The following is a 15,460-nucleotide window of genomic DNA, read 5'->3' on the forward strand; positions in this document are numbered from 1 at the left end:
AGCCAGGTGTGCTGGTGGGTGCCTGTAATCCCAGCTACTCTGGAGGCTAAGGCAGGAGAATCACTTGAACCTGGGTGGTGAAGGTTGCAGTGAGCCAAGATCGTGCCCCTGCTCTCCAGCTGGGCAACAGAGCAAGACCTTGTCTCAAAAAAAAAAAAAAAGATTGTTACGCGGAATCTAAATGAGTACAAGGTGAAGAAATGGTGCTGTCCATGGCCTGTGGGTTGGGCTTGGCATGTGCAGGACCTGCTGGGCTGGTAGAAAAAAACCTTGGTGGTGGTGGTGGTGGTGATGATGACGATGATGATGATGATGATGATGGCTGGGCGCGGTGGCTCACGCCTGTAATCCCAGCACTTTGGGAGGCCAAGGCGGGGGAATCACCTGAGGTCAGGAGTTCGAGACCAGCCTGACCAACATGGAGAAACTCCGTCTCTACTGAAAATACAAAAAAATTATCCGGGCTTGGTGGTGCACGCCTATAATCCCAGCTACTGGGAGGTTGAGGCAGGAGAATTGCTGGAACCTGGGAGGCAGAGGTTGTGGTGAGCCGAGATCACATCACTGCACTCCAGCCTGGCCAACAAGACTGAAACTCCATCTCAATAAAATAAAATAATAATAATAATAATACCTACTTTTTGTTGAGCACTTACTGATGTGCCAGGCTTCTATCTTGGAGCGTGTGCTGTATCTTCTGCCTCAGAATATTTATTCCATGGATACCTACATGGTTACCCACTCATTTCTTACTGGTTTCTGCTCAAATATCAACTTAGCAGAGCCCACCACCTCCTTATCTAAGAGAGCACCCTCATCACTCTCTCTCCGCTTTACCCTGTTTTTATTTTTCTACGCACACCTCACTACTCAAGATATTCCATACTTAACATCTGTTTTCTCTGTGTGTCTCCTTCCCTGTGATATAAGTGGGGTGAGGGGGCCGGGTCTTTTTTTGTTCACAGCGGTGTCCCCAGGGCCTGGAGCACAGAAGGTCCTCAATAACTATTTGTTGGTGGATGAAGGATTGGAGGCTGGCAGGGAATAAGTGCCTTCTGTGCCTTATTTTTTTTATCCCTGCCCTAGAAGGTAGATGGTGTTATTACCTCCCTTTTGTAGAAAGAGAGACTGAGGCACAGGATGGTGCCAAGCCAAGGCTAGTCAGTGAGTGGACAGCAAGAGCAGGCTTGACTCCTAGGTCAGCGTGACTCCATCACAGGGAATTTGCTCTTTCTGCCACTCAGGTGCTCTCAGGTTTTCCCCAATAGACAATACTTGGAAACCCTGACTGCCAAAGGAGGCATTGGTGATGGAAGGAAAGATTGGAGTGGGCAGGTTGGTGGGTGGGGCTGGGGCTGGGCCTCTGGCCTATTTAGGGGTGGGTGGGCCAGAGGCTGATGCCACCCTGGCTGTGCCCCATAGTGGACCGCATCGTGGGCCTGGACCAGATGGCCAAGATGACGGAGAGCTCGCTGCCCAGCGCCTCCAAGACCAAGAAGGGCATGTTCCGCACAGTGGGGCAGCTGTACAAGGAGCAGCTGGGCAAGCTGATGACCACGCTGCGCAACACCACGCCCAACTTCGTGCGCTGCATCATCCCCAACCACGAGAAGAGGGTGAGGCCCGCCGCCCAGACCCTGGGGCTCCCAGAAGCCAGGGCTGCCCAAAGCAGTCACAGCGTCCCCCAGGCACCCTCCGCCCCTACCCACCCCGAGGACCCCATTTGCCATGGGGGGAAGGCTGTCTGAATCTCGGGCCCATTCCCCATCCCTGGAGGCAGAGGAGGAAGGGAGGACACATCCGGAGGCTTTTCAGCCGTGGAGTTGCTGTGCAGGTCATCCAGCCACTCATTCATGCATTATCCCAGGAAGTATTCACTGGGCTCCGCCCTGTCCTGGGTGCTGGGGAGACAGTGTTAGAAAAATTGTAGCCCTTGCCTGTGGGTTTCTCATAATCTGGTGCAGGCATCTTCAGCTTGGGCCGATTGTGTCCTCTATGTGGACATGTCTACAGACATTTTTGGTTGTCACAACCAGGAGGGGGCTGCTAGTCAGTATCTAGTGGGTAGGGGCCAGGGATGCCCTAAGCATTGTACAATGCACAGGATGCTCCCTCAACCTCCAGCACAGAATCCCTCCAAGATGCCAGTAGTGCTGAGGTTATGGGAGACATGGGGAGAGGTAAACACACAGCTGATGATGGTGATGGAAAGTGGTCAATTACCAGAACATCAAAGAGCCAGGGCTCCTCCCACAGCCTCAGGACTCAGAGAAAGCTTCTGGTGAACTTGAACGTTAAGAATGTGTGGCCATCAACTTGGTGATGTGGAAGGCAGGGTGGGGCCTAGGATATGCAGAGGGCCCAGGATAAGCAAGAGTGTGGAGGTGAGAAATGAAGGATCTAGGTAAGAAAATGCTAGATAGTGTCAGGCGTGTGGCTCACGCCTGTAATCCCAACTACTCAGGAGGCTGAGAAACAAAAATCTGTTGAATCCAGGAGGCAGAGGTTGCAGTGAGCTGAGATTGCACCACTGTATTCCAGCCTGGGCAGCAGAGCGAGACTCCATCTTAAAAAAAAAAAAGGAAAGAAAATGCTAAATAGGTCATTTCATGTTGCAAATGTGTGATGGCATGAGGTAGGAATCAGATGGTGTGAGGTAGGAATGAGGCTGAATGGGTAGGCAGGGGCTAGATCGTGGTGCTCCTTGTGTTCTTTCTGGAGCTTGGCCTTCTCTCTCTAGGGATGCCATTGGGGTTGTTTAAGCAGGGCTATGTCATGGTCAGATTTACATTTTAGGAAGTGAATGAGGGGGCTGGGCATATGCTGGCTCATGCCTATAATCCCAGCACTTTGGGAGGTTGAGGTGAGAGGATCACTTGAGACCAGGTGTTCAAGGCTAGTCTGGGCAACATAGCAAGACCCTATATCTACAAAAACATTTTTAAAAATTATTCAGGCATGGTACCACATGCCTGTGATCCCAAATATTTGGGAGGCTGATTTGGGAGGATCACTTGAGCCCAGGAGTTTGAGGCTGCAGTGAGCCATGATCGCACCACTGGACTCCAGCCTGGGTGACAGAATGGGACCCTATCTCAAAAAATAAAAAGGACAAAGGGATTGAAGGGAGAGGCAAGACCAGAGAGAGAAGACCAGGTGGGTGGTTTCTGTGGTTGTCCAGGCAGGAGAAGATAGTGGAGGCAATGGTGGTGAGAAGTGTGGGGGGTAGGGGGGTTGGGAGATATTTGGGAGCTAGAAGCAATTGAACTGCTGATGGACAGGAAGTGAGAGAGAGGAGGTGATGAAGAGGAAGCCCCAGGTTCCAGCCAGGCGATGCTAGTGTCACCAAGAACCAGAGAGATCGTGAGGCAGCCATTGCCAAAGCAAAGAGATGAAAACCCAGAGAGGGGGCACTGCTTTGCCCCTCGGCCCTCAGCTAAGCCCTCCCTAGGTGCTTCTGTTGGTACCCTTGTGGCCTGGCCAGGCGGGTCATCCAGGTAGGAGGTTTGGGGCTTTGCTGTGCCGTGGGTCCTGGCCACAGGGATCCACTGCCCTCTTTGGTCTTTGCAGTCTGGCAAGCTGGATGCGTTCCTGGTGCTGGAGCAGCTGCGGTGCAATGGGGTGCTGGAAGGCATTCGCATCTGCCGGCAGGGCTTCCCCAACCGGATCGTCTTCCAGGAGTTCCGCCAACGGTAAGTCCCAAGGTCTGGCCCAGGTAGGGCAGGGGGTGAGCAGGACTGGGCAGAGGAATGGATGCTGGAGGTACGCGTGGTGACTTCTGCTCTGTGTTTCAAGCTACGAGATCCTGGCGGCGAATGCCATCCCCAAAGGCTTCATGGACGGGAAGCAGGCCTGCATTCTCATGGTGAGCCCAGAAGTCCACCAGAGACCTCCCAACCTCTGACCGCAAGCCACCTGCTGCTCTTGGCGGGACCGTTCTTACACGTCATCACTGGCCAAATGGCACAGCGGAAATCAGGAGCTCTTCTTTTCCTTCCTTTTGCAGATCAAAGCCCTGGAACTTGACCCCAACTTATACAGGATAGGGCAGAGCAAAATCTTCTTCCGAACTGGGGTCCTGGCCCACCTGGAAGAGGAACGTGATTTGAAGATCACCGATGTCATCATGGCCTTCCAGGCGATGTGTCGTGGCTACTTGGCCAGAAAGTAAAGATGCTTTCCTGTATCCTAATAGCTCCAATGCAAATCACAAACAGGGGCCTTTCTGTTCTGATTCCCCGATTCTAAGAGGCCACCTGTTTAAGATGCATTATTGACTGAGTGACAGTCTTTTCTTGAAGGGGAAGAAATGCTTCTACTTTAAATAAATGTACCAGTTACGAGTGCAGGAAGGCAACGAGTTTTAGACCTGGGTTCTCATCCTGGAAGCCCCAGTTTTTGCTGATGAACCTTGGGCAAGTTACTCTACCTCTCTGAGCTTCGAGTTTTTTAGCTGGAAACGGAGCATAATCATTTTGACCTCAGAGAGCTGTTCATGAGGTGTCACTAAGATAACACATGACGAGAGCTTAGAACAGTGCGTGGTTCTTAGGTCAAAAATGATTGTTGTTGTTTTTACCTCCCTCCCTCCCTTCCTTCCTTCCTTTCTTCTTTCTTTTTGAGACAGAGTCTCTCTCTCTCTCTCTGTCGCCCAGGCTGGAGTGCAGGCGCACAGTCTCAACTCACTGCAACCTCTGCCTCTTGGACTCAAGCGATTCTCATGTCTGAGCCTCCCGAGTGGCTGGAATTACAGGCGCTCGCCACCACACTGGGCTAATTTTTGTGTTTTTAGTAGAGACAGGGTTTCACCGTGTTGGCGAGGCTGGTCTCAAATTCCTGGTCTCAAGTGATCCACCCGCCTTGGCATCCCAAAGTGCTGGGATTATAGGCATGACCCACTGCGCCCGGCCTAGAAATGTTAGAATTGGATAAACCATTGAGGAAAGAGGACTTGACTGTGTCTAGATCCCCATGTCCCAATAGGATTTATAAGGCAGGGTTTTAGAGGGTGTGATGTCCCAGCTGTTCTGTGAAGACTGGGAGCCAGGGAAGGGCTCGGGTTCCTCAATGAAAGTCACACCCCAGGGACTGCAGGGACAGGTGGAGTCGCTCTCTGTCTGGGGTGTGTGTTGTCACTGGGCAGAGACCACACCCTCACCAGTAGGATCCTGATGTGTCAGGTTCATTCCTTGACACATGGACCCAAGATGGTCAAGGCCAGCTTTGGGAGCTCTTGGTCCTCCCACAATAGACCTAACTTGTCAAGTTTCGTTACTAAATTCCCTGTTGCTGTCCTTCCTGGTTCCAGGATAACTGGGGCAATTTTGTTCTTAAAGTTTTCCCATGTCCAAGATGGCAGCCAAGCAGGGAAGGCAGAATTGCGTTCACCGTTCTATCGTTTCTCAATCCGATAGCCCTTAAACGGGAAGAGTGCTGGTTTTTAGGGTCACAGTGTGAAATTCCTAAAACAACCCAGGAGAGAATAGGTTTGACAGGGTTGGGTGTGGTAGCTGACACCTGTAATCCCAGGCACTTCGGGAGGCCGAGGCAGGAGGATTGCTTGAGCCCAGGAGTTTGAGACCAGCCTGGGCAACATGGCGAGACCCCTATCTCTACCAAAAAAACTTTAAAAATTAGCTGGGCATGGTAGCATGTGCCCGTAGTCCCAACTACTTGGGAGGCTGAGGCAGGAGGATCATTTGAGCCCAGGAATTTGAGGCTGCAGTGAGCCATCGTCACACCACTGCACTCCAGCCTGGGCCGCAGAGCCAGACCCTGTCTCTGAAAATAAATAAATAAATAAATAAGTTTGTCAGAAACAGCTGGTGCAGGCTGGGCATGGTGGCTCCTACCTGTAATTCCAGCACTTTGGGAGGCCGAGGTGGGTGGATCACCTGAGGTCAGGAGTTTGAGACCTGCCTGGCCAACGTGGGAAACCCCATCTCTACTAAAAATACAAAAATGAGCCAGGCATGGTTGTGGGCCCCTGTAATCCAAGCTACTAGGGAGGCTGAAGCAGGAGAATCACTTGAACCCCGGAGGTGGAGTTTGCAGTGAGCTGAGATCGTGCCACCACCGCACTCCAGCCTGAGCAACAAGAGTGAAACTCTATCTTAAAAAAAAAAAAAGAAAGAAAAAAGAAACAGCTAGTGCAGCTGGGGAGTATGGGAGCCCCTTTAGGAATGATGCACATAGTTGTGTTTTCTGAGTGGTGTTTGGATCTCAGCTAAGGCCAGGGCATGTTGTGAGCCCTGGGTCTTCCTTGTCCACTGAGAAAGGCTCTGGCCTGTGGATGATTTAAGTTGTTTGCAGCCAGACAATACAGGTGTCACACAGGGTTTCTGGAAGAATCTGAGCTGGGGAGAATGGGGTATGTCCCTGTGCAGGTTCAGAATGCTACGGGGCAGGGCTCTGTGGACAGCAGGGTGACGCTTCATGACCCCCGCACCTTCTCTTCCCCCCTCCCTAGGGCTTTTGCCAAGAGGCAGCAGCAGCTGACCGCCATGAAGGTGATTCAGAGGAACTGCGCCGCCTACCTCAAGCTGCGGAACTGGCAGTGGTGGAGGCTTTTCACCAAAGTGAGTGCTCTGCCCCAGCCCCCTTCCCAGGGGCCCCCAGCCCTGGTTCTGCACTCTGGAGCCTCCACATCTGGGACAGGAGCTGGTCGCAAGTGGGTGTGGAATGGAGGGCTCGAACTCAGACCTTGCGCATTGGCGGTTCTCTGGCCCGAGGAGGCCCTGTCCTTTGGCACACAGGCTATAGCCAGGACCTTAACACAAAGTATTAATATTTCCATCAGCACTGGAATCCCTCGTGTGGCCCATTTATACCCACACCCACTTTCTCCATAGCCCTGGAAACCACTCTGTTCTCCAGTTCTGTAATTTTGATGGTTCAAGAATGCTGCCGGGGGCAGCAGCTCACGCCTGTAATCCCAGCACTTTGGGAGGCCAAAGCAGGTGGATCACTTGCGGTTAGGAGTTCGAGACCAGCCTGGCCAACATGGCATAACGCCATCTCTACTTAAAATACAAAAATTAGCTGGGTATGGTGGCAGGCACCTGTAATCCCAGATACTCAGGAGGCTAAGGCAGGAGAATCTCTTGAACCCGAGAGACAGAGGTGGCAGTGACCCAAGATCGTGCCTGCACTCCAGCCTGGGTGACAGATTGAGACTCTGTCTTTTCTTTCTTTCTTTAAAAAAAAAAAAAAAAAAAAAAAAAAGTCCAGGCGCGGTGGCTCACACCTGTAATCTCAGCACTTTGGGAGGCCGAGGCGGGCAGATCACAAAGTCAAGAGATCAAGAACATCCTGGCCAAGATGGTGAAACCCCATCTCTACTAAAAGTACAAAAATTAGCTGGGTGTGGTGGTAAACGCCTGTAGTCCCAGCTACTCAGGAGGCTGAGGCAAGAGAATCACTTGAACCCGGGAGGCAGAGGTTGCAGTGAGCCGAGATCGCACCGCTGCACTGCACTCCAGCCTGGTGACAGAGCAAGACTCCATCTCAAAAAAAATAAATCAAATATTCTATACATGGAATTAGAGAGCATCCAGACTGTTGCATGTATCAATACTGCAGTTTTTTTTTTTACTTTTTGCATTTTTTGAAATGGAGTCTCACTCTGTTGCCGAGGCTGGTCTTGAACTCTTGGCCTCAAGCAACCCTCCTGCTTCAGGCTCCCAAAGTGCTGGGATTACAGGCATGAGCCACCTCATCTGGCCAACAGCATATTATTTTTTATTTCTGGCAGTCAAGGCCTCCAGAGGACTCAACTGGTTCCTGTAGTGGCACTGGTTGCATTGTCCCCATGGCACAAAGACACGCTCTGTTGCAATAGACTAGGCTTCTCCTTATACACCCTTGAGTGTGTACACTGGTGCAAGGCTTTTTCACCAAGCAAATAGATATTGAGTGCCTGCTGTATGCCAGGCATATGCTAGGTGCTGGGGGTGTGGCTGTGAACACACACCACGGTCCCTGACCTCCATGAATATTCTGACCGAATTGGTGGGGAGTAAACAATAAACAGATAATCACAGAGACAGACACCTAATGGCAAACTGTAATAAGTGCATGAAGCAAGCTGCTGGAGTACATAGCAGGGTCTTCCTTATGCCAGGCAGGGGCTTGAAAACAAAGAGTTAGGAGGCAGCCCAGGGAAGGACAGCAGATACTGCTTTTTGGAAATGTTCATCCCCACTGAACCAACTTCTGAAAAACTATCCTAAGAAAATCATCTTAGCCGGGTGTGGTGGCTCACGCCTGTAATCCCAGCACTTTGGGAGGCCAAGGCGGGAGGATCACCTGGATTCAGGAGTTCGAAACCAGCCTGGCCAACATGGCGAAACCCTAACTCTACTGAAAATACAAAAATTAGCCAGGTGTGGTGGTGGGCACCTGTAATCCCAGCTACTCAGGAGATTGAGGCAGGAGAATCACTTGAACCCAGGAGGCGGAGGTTGCAGTGAGCTGAGATCACGCCACTCTACTCCAGCCTGGGTGACAGGGTGAGACCCCGACTGAAAAAAAAGAGAAAAGAAAAGAAAATCAAGAGTTAAGGGCATTCATTATGGCCTTATTTACAATAGCAGAATTTCAGTGTCTGGTCCTAGCTGAATGATGAATTCAATAGTGGTTCATCCATCAATGGAATGTTTTCAGCTATTAAAATGATGGCTTGGATACTGAATAGGTCTGCTAAAAAAAAAAAATGACAACTACCTAGCTGTCTAGCTGGATACTGTGGCATGTGCCTGTAGTCCCACCTACTCTGGAGCTGGGGTGGGAGGATCGCTCGAGGCCAGGAGTTCAAGGCTGCAGTGAGCTATGATTGTGTCACTGCGCTCCAGCCTGGGTGACAGAACAAGACCATCTCTAAATAAATAAATTAACTTAAAATAAAAAGATGACTATGTAACATTGTAAGAATGAGGTGACATCATGGGGTAATAAATATCTTATAATTTTTTTTTAATTTTAATTGTGGAGACAGGGTTTCTACCACCCGGGCTGGAGTGCAGTGGCACAATCATGGCTCACTGCAGCCTCAACCTCCAATGTTCAAGCAATCTTCCTGCCTCAGCCCCCTCAGTAGCTGGGATTACAGGCACACACCACCATGCCTGGCTACTTTTTTTTGTAGAGATGGGGTTTTGTAATGTTGCCCAGGCTGGTCTCAAACTCCTGGGCTCTTCCTGTCTGTACCTTATAATTTTAAATAATAAAAGCAGCCTCTACAACTAGGCAGCATGGTCTGAAGTCTAGTTTTTAAACATAGAAAAAGATCCAGGAAGGAAATGTAAACAATGTTAATAATGACTTTGATAGGGAGGTGGGTGGGATATGAAAGATTTTTTTTCTTCCTTTTGTCCTTGGAAGGAAATATCACTTTTCAGCAGTAGCTCTCTGTTGGGATGGTTATAAAGCGGGGAAGATGAGACTTTTTCCTTTCACTTTGCACCTTTTCTGGTCCTGCAATTTAGAGTTCCTCAATCTTGCCACTGTTGATATTTTGGGGTGACTAATTCTGTTGTGGGGGCTGTCCTGTGCACTGTAGGGTGTTTAGCAGCATCCCTGGCCTCTACCTACTGGATGCCAGAGGCACCCCCCCGCCCCACCATAGTTGTGACAACTAGCAGTGTCTCCAGACAATATCCCCTAGTGGGGATCGGTGGGGGCAACATTGTCCCTGGCTCAGAACCACCGATCGAATTTATTATGACAACATATCCCTTTGCCACAAAAACAAATGATGGGCTGACTGTGTGTGTGCAGGTGAAGCCACTGCTGCAGGTGACACGGCAGGAGGAGGAGATGCAGGCCAAGGAGGATGAACTGCAGAAGACCAAAGAGCGGCAGCAGAAGGCAGAGAATGAGCTTAAGGAGCTGGAGCAGAAGCACTCGCAGGTACCTGTATGGATGCGTGGCTGAGGCTGCCTGGGAACAGGACTTGGCCCCGTGGGGCTCACCCGCCTCCTCCTCACTCCCTGCGTGCAGCTGACCGAGGAGAAGAACCTGCTACAGGAACAGCTGCAGGCAGAGACAGAGCTGTATGCAGAGGCTGAGGAGATGCGGGTGCGGCTGGCGGCCAAAAAGCAGGAGCTGGAGGAGATACTGCATGAGATGGAGGCCCGCCTGGAGGAGGAGGAAGACAGAGGCCAGCAGCTACAGGCTGAAAGGAAGAAGATGGCCCAGCAGATGCTGGTAAGGTGTCATGGGGGCAGCCCGCAGTTGGTAGCAAATCACTTGACCCTCACTGCAGGCCTGTGGAGGTGCATCCAGGGATACGTGTCCCTGCTGGGACAGATAGAGACGGAGGCTTGGAGAGGGTTGGTCATCTGATCAAGGCCACACAGCTGGGGTTGGGACTTGAACACAGTGAGCCCATTCTGTTCTATTGCCCTGCCTTGCATGTGCTAACCCCTTTTCTCCTAACAGCAAGCCTGAATGGAGGATAATTGTATTTGTTAGCTATTGCTACATAACAAAACATGCCAAACTCAGCAGCTAAGAATCAAAAGTATTTATGTTACATAGTCAGGAATTTGGAAATGGCTTAGGTGAGTGGTTCTGGCTTAGGGTCCGGCCTGAGGTTGCAGTCAAGGTGTTGGCTGAGGCTGCGGTCATCTGAAGTCTCATCTGGGGCTGGAGGACTCACTTCTACTTGGCTCATTCACACAGCTGTTGGAGGAGGCCTGAGTTCCTTATCATGAAGGCCTCTTCCCTCAGGGCTGCTTGAGTGTCCTTCCAATATGGCAGCAGAGCTCCCCCAGAAGGAGTGATCTGAGAGAGGAAAAAGGAAGTCGCAATACCTTTTGTAGCCTAATCTCTGAAGTTGCATTCCATCACTTCCTCCTGATTTTGTTGTTGTTGTTGTTAGAAGCAAATCTAACCCCCACTCAAGGGGAGGAGAATTAGGCTCCACCTTTTTGGAGTAACAAAGAACTTGTGGATAGATTTTAAAACCACCGTGGTGTACCTACTTTGCTCATTTTATAGATGAGGAGGTCGAGTTTCCATGAAGCAGACCAGCTTACCCAGGTCTTTTTTTTTTTTGAGACAGAGTCTCACTCTCTTGCCTAGGCTGGGGTGCAATGGTGCGATCTCAGCTCACTGCAACCTCTGCCTCTTGGGTTCAAGTGATTCTCCTGCCTCAGCCTCCCGAGTAGCTGGGATTACAGGAGCCCACCACCATGCCTGGCTAATTTTTTTTGTATTTTTAGTAGAGACGGGGTTTCACCATGTTGGCCAGGCTAGTCTTGAATTCCTGACCTCAAGTGATCTACCCACCTCGGCCTCCAAAAGTGCTGGGATTACAGGTGTGAGCCACTACACCCAGGCCTTTATTTCTTCCTTTTAGGAGGCTACAGAGTACTGGGCATCTTCAGGCCTAGCCCCTGTATTCATTAGTCCCCAGATCACCATGATAGTAAATTTGTTATAACCAAAGCTGTTACTCTTTTTCCTCCACAACAAAGGACCTTGAAGAACAGCTGGAGGAGGAGGAAGCTGCCAGGCAGAAGCTGCAACTTGAGAAGGTCACGGCTGAGGCCAAGATCAAGAAACTGGAGGATGAGATCCTAGTCATGGATGATCAGAACAATAAACTGTCAAAAGTGAGTAGGGGCCGGGTGAGGTGGCTCACACCTGTAATCGGAGCACTTTGGGAGGCTGAGGTAGGTGGATCACTTGAGGCCAGGAGTTTGAGACTAGCCTGGCCAACAGGGTGAAACTCCATCTCTACTATAAAAATACAAAGATTAGCCAGGTGTGGTGGCCGGTGCCTGTAATCCCAGCTACTTGGGAGGCTGAGGCAGGAGAATCACTTGAACCTAGGAGGTAGAGGTTGCAGTGAGCTGAGATCGTGCCACTGCACTGCAGCCTGGGTGACAGAGTGACTGTGTCTCAAAAAAAAAAAAAAAAAAAGTGGAATCAAGTTTCTGCATTAAAAACAACAGGCTTACCAGGATCAGGGAGATTTTGGGGATTTGGGACTTTCAGTTCTCAAATCAGAAAAGCCCTTAGAAAACCAGGACACCGTAGTCAGTAGTCACTAACCAGCCCCACGAGGGTGACCTGCTTTTAGTTCTTTGAGCTGGATGTCAGCTTGGCCCCTACTGTGAGCCAGGCTCTGTGTTAGATGCAGGTATGCATGGTGAAGGAGGACCCTTCCCTTCTGGGGCTTATACTGTAGTGAGATGGCAAATAATCGTCATTTACCATGGTGATCAGGGCTCTGAAGGAAACGTTCACCATATTGTAAGAGTGCGGCAGGCCGGGTGCGGTGGCTCATGCCTGTAATCCCAGCACTTTGGGAGGCTGAGGCGGGTGGATTACCTGAGGTCAGGAGTTGGAGACCAGCCTGGCCAACACGGTAAAACCCCATCTGTACTAAAAATACAAAAAATTAGTTGGGTGTGTTGGCGGGTGCCTGTAGTCCCAGTTACTCGGGAGGCTGAGGCAAGAGAATCACTTGAACCTGGGAGGCAGAGGTTGCAGTGAGCTGAGATAGCACCACTGCACTCCAGCCTGGGCAACAGAGTGAGACTTTGTCTCAAAAAAAAAAAAAAAAAATACAGCAGTGGCGGATAGAGGAAGGGTATTCAGGGAAGGCTTCCTGGAGGAGGTGACATTTAAGCAGAAACTTGAAGATGAAGGAGCAGTTAGAAGGGAGTAGAAGAGTATCTCAGCTGGTTGGCCCACTGTGCAAAGGCCCTGGGGCAGGGAAGAGTTGGCCAATGGCAGGAATGGAAGGAGGTTACCTTTAGCCGACCATACAATGTGAGGGACACGCTGGCATGAGATGAGAAATGGCCAGTTTTTGGAAATTGTTATGGGACTTCTCTTTACCATGGACTTCTCTTTACCATTTGAAACTCTAGTTGTATTTTGTTATAATGTGGGTTTTTCTTTCAACTGTTTATACGGAAATCACTAAAAGTGAAACATAGGTTCTAGAGAAAAGAAAAATGCTAAAGCTATCTCTTTCTCTTTCCCCAAAAAGGAACGAAAACTCCTTGAGGAGAGGATCAGTGACTTAACGACAAATCTTGCAGAAGAGGAAGAAAAGGCCAAGAATCTTACCAAGCTGAAAAACAAGCATGAATCTATGATTTCAGAACTGGAAGGTAAACCAGCTACCAAGAGATTTATTTTTATTTTATTTTTTTTTTAGAGATGAGGTCTTGCTCTGTTGCCCAGCCTGCAGTGCAATGGTGTGATCATGGCTCCCTGCAGCCCGAAACTCCTAAGCTCAAGTGATCCTCCTGCCTCAGCCTCCTGAGTAGCTGAGACTACAGGCGTGCATCACCACACCCAGCTAATCTTTTTTATTTTTTATTTTTTATTTTGTAGAGATGGGGTTTCACTATGACGCTCAGTCTGGTCTCAAACTCCTGGGCCCAAGCAGTCCTCCCACCTTGGCCTCCCAAAGTGCTGGGATTATAGGCATGAGCCACTATTCCTGGCCTTGAATGGGTATTTTTAAAAGCAGGAAAATCAGAAAGGAAATTTGAGAATGGCAGATCATCCCATGAGTGACAACTAACTCTATCCCACCTCTCGAAATCACCCTTAGTCATCACACACACTACTAATAGGATAAAAGGGTTGGGTGTGGTGGCTCTCGCCTGTAATCCCAGCATTTTGGGAGGCCAAGGTGGGTGGATCATGAGGTCAGGAGTTGGAGACCAGCCTGGCCAACATGGTGAAACCCTGTTTCAAAATACAAAAATTAGCCCAGGCATGGTGGCGGGCGCCTGTAATCCCAGCTACTCGGGAGGCTGAGGCAGGAGAATCGCTTGAACCTGGGAGGCGGAGGTTGCAGTGAGCTGAGATTGTGCCATTGCACTCCAGCCTGGGCAACAAGAGCAAAACTCAATCTCAAATAATAATAATAATATGACAATATAAGGTGCTGCTCATCAGGAAATAATGGTCCAGGCCGTGACTATGATGGTTAGTGATGGGGGGATGTGTTCATCTCCTCTGGGTAAAATGCCTGGGCAGGAAGGCTCATTTCCGGGCATCTCTCTGGGGCCTCCCCTTCCTGAAGAGCACCTTGGTTTTTGCAGTGCGGCTAAAGAAGGAAGAGAAGAGCCGGCAGGAGCTAGAGAAGCTGAAACGGAAGCTGGAGGGTGATGCCAGCGACTTCCACGAGCAGATCGCTGACCTCCAGGCGCAGATCGCAGAGCTCAAGATGCAGCTGGCCAAGAAGGAGGAGGAGCTGCAGGCAGCCCTGGCCAGGTAGCGGGGCTGGCAAGGGGCATTTGCTGTGTGTCCATGTATCCCCTGGGCCCCTGCTCATTCGCTCATTCGCAGTGGCTGTCTTGGTCAAGGTGGCCCCAGGCCCTTGGCATGAACTTCGTTTCCCAGGCCAGGCCTCCCACAAGCTTTCCCGACTCTGTTCACTCCCCCAGATCCTCACCTTCGACTTTCTTCTCTTCCCTACAAACACATCATGTCTTTGCAGTTGATGTCACCTACTCCCATGGTGTTGCTGCTGCCTCTTCGACATCCAGGCTTTTCTCATCTAGACCCCCTTCTGAATTTCTGATTGCCCAATGAGTCAATTTCCACCGTCATCTCAAACACCCCTGTCTAAGGTGGGAATGACCTTCCTTTCCCCAGCCCCTCCCTCTAAGGGCCCTCTTTTTTGGGAACACCAATCTCTTCCTTTGTTTCTGCCGACCCACAGCAAGCAGCAACCTTCAGATTCTGCCAGTCCTTCTAAATATCCCCCGCCCCTTTCCTCTGTTTTTTCCCGCTTCCTGGCTCTTAACTGGATTTACACTAATGCTGATACTGCAGCAGCCACTATGAATGATTATTTACCTGCTCACTCAATGTTAAGTTCTTTTCAAGTAATCCCTTTGCAGACACCCGGCCAGGTGTACTGCCGGTGTCTTTGAGGAGGAAGCTGAGCCTCCTAGGGGTAACGGAACAGGAGCAATGTCATTGCTTCTAAGAGGCAGAGCTGGGATTTAAGCCTCAAAGCTTTCTGATTGATCCCCTGGCCTGGCTCTTTTGTCGTCCAATTTGTGTTATGTTGACAGTGCTACGGTGATGAAGGGAAAGCATCCCTCTGGGGCACAAACCTGCTCACAAAACTGCTGGCTGGATGCAGTGGCTCACGCCTGTAATCTCAGCACTTTGGGAAGCCGAGGTGGGGGGGATTACTTGAGGCTAGCAGTTTGAGACCAACATGGGCAACATAGCAAGACCCTGTCTCTATAAAAAGTTAAAAAATGAGCCAGGCATGGTGGTGTGTGCCTGTAGTCCCAGCTACTCACGAGGCTGAGATGGGTGCATCACTTGAGCCCAGGAGGTTGAGGCTAAAGTGAGCTATGATCATGCCACTGCACTCCAGCCTGGGCAACAGAGCAAGCAAGACCCTGTCTCAAAACAACAATAACAACAAAACAAAAACCTAACTTCACTGGCTTACTAGGGAAAATCC

At 50.3% G+C, this 15,460-nt stretch overlaps 1 protein-coding gene across 4 annotated transcripts in view; it reads left to right on the forward strand.

The window, feature by feature from the left end:
• The window catches only part of MYH11 (myosin heavy chain 11), a 153,978-nt gene that overhangs the window by 104,272 nt on the left and 34,246 nt on the right, over positions 1-15,460 (forward strand). For all 4 annotated transcript variants that reach the window (XM_054454934.2, XM_054454935.2, XM_063654349.1 and 1 more), the window contains 10 exons: positions 1,423-1,616; positions 3,571-3,692; positions 3,796-3,865; positions 4,007-4,167; positions 6,470-6,578; positions 9,778-9,909; positions 10,000-10,206; positions 11,481-11,618; positions 13,007-13,130; positions 14,076-14,247. In XM_054454934.2, the coding sequence (XP_054310909.2) occupies positions 1,423-1,616; positions 3,571-3,692; positions 3,796-3,865; positions 4,007-4,167; positions 6,470-6,578; positions 9,778-9,909; positions 10,000-10,206; positions 11,481-11,618; positions 13,007-13,130; positions 14,076-14,247 (1,429 nt within the window). The remainder of the gene's footprint in view (positions 1-1,422; positions 1,617-3,570; positions 3,693-3,795; positions 3,866-4,006; positions 4,168-6,469; positions 6,579-9,777; positions 9,910-9,999; positions 10,207-11,480; positions 11,619-13,006; positions 13,131-14,075; positions 14,248-15,460) is intronic.

This window comes from Pongo pygmaeus, chromosome 18, assembly GCF_028885625.2.
Source record: "Pongo pygmaeus isolate AG05252 chromosome 18, NHGRI_mPonPyg2-v2.0_pri, whole genome shotgun sequence".
NCBI classification, from domain to species: domain Eukaryota; kingdom Metazoa; phylum Chordata; class Mammalia; order Primates; family Hominidae; genus Pongo; species Pongo pygmaeus.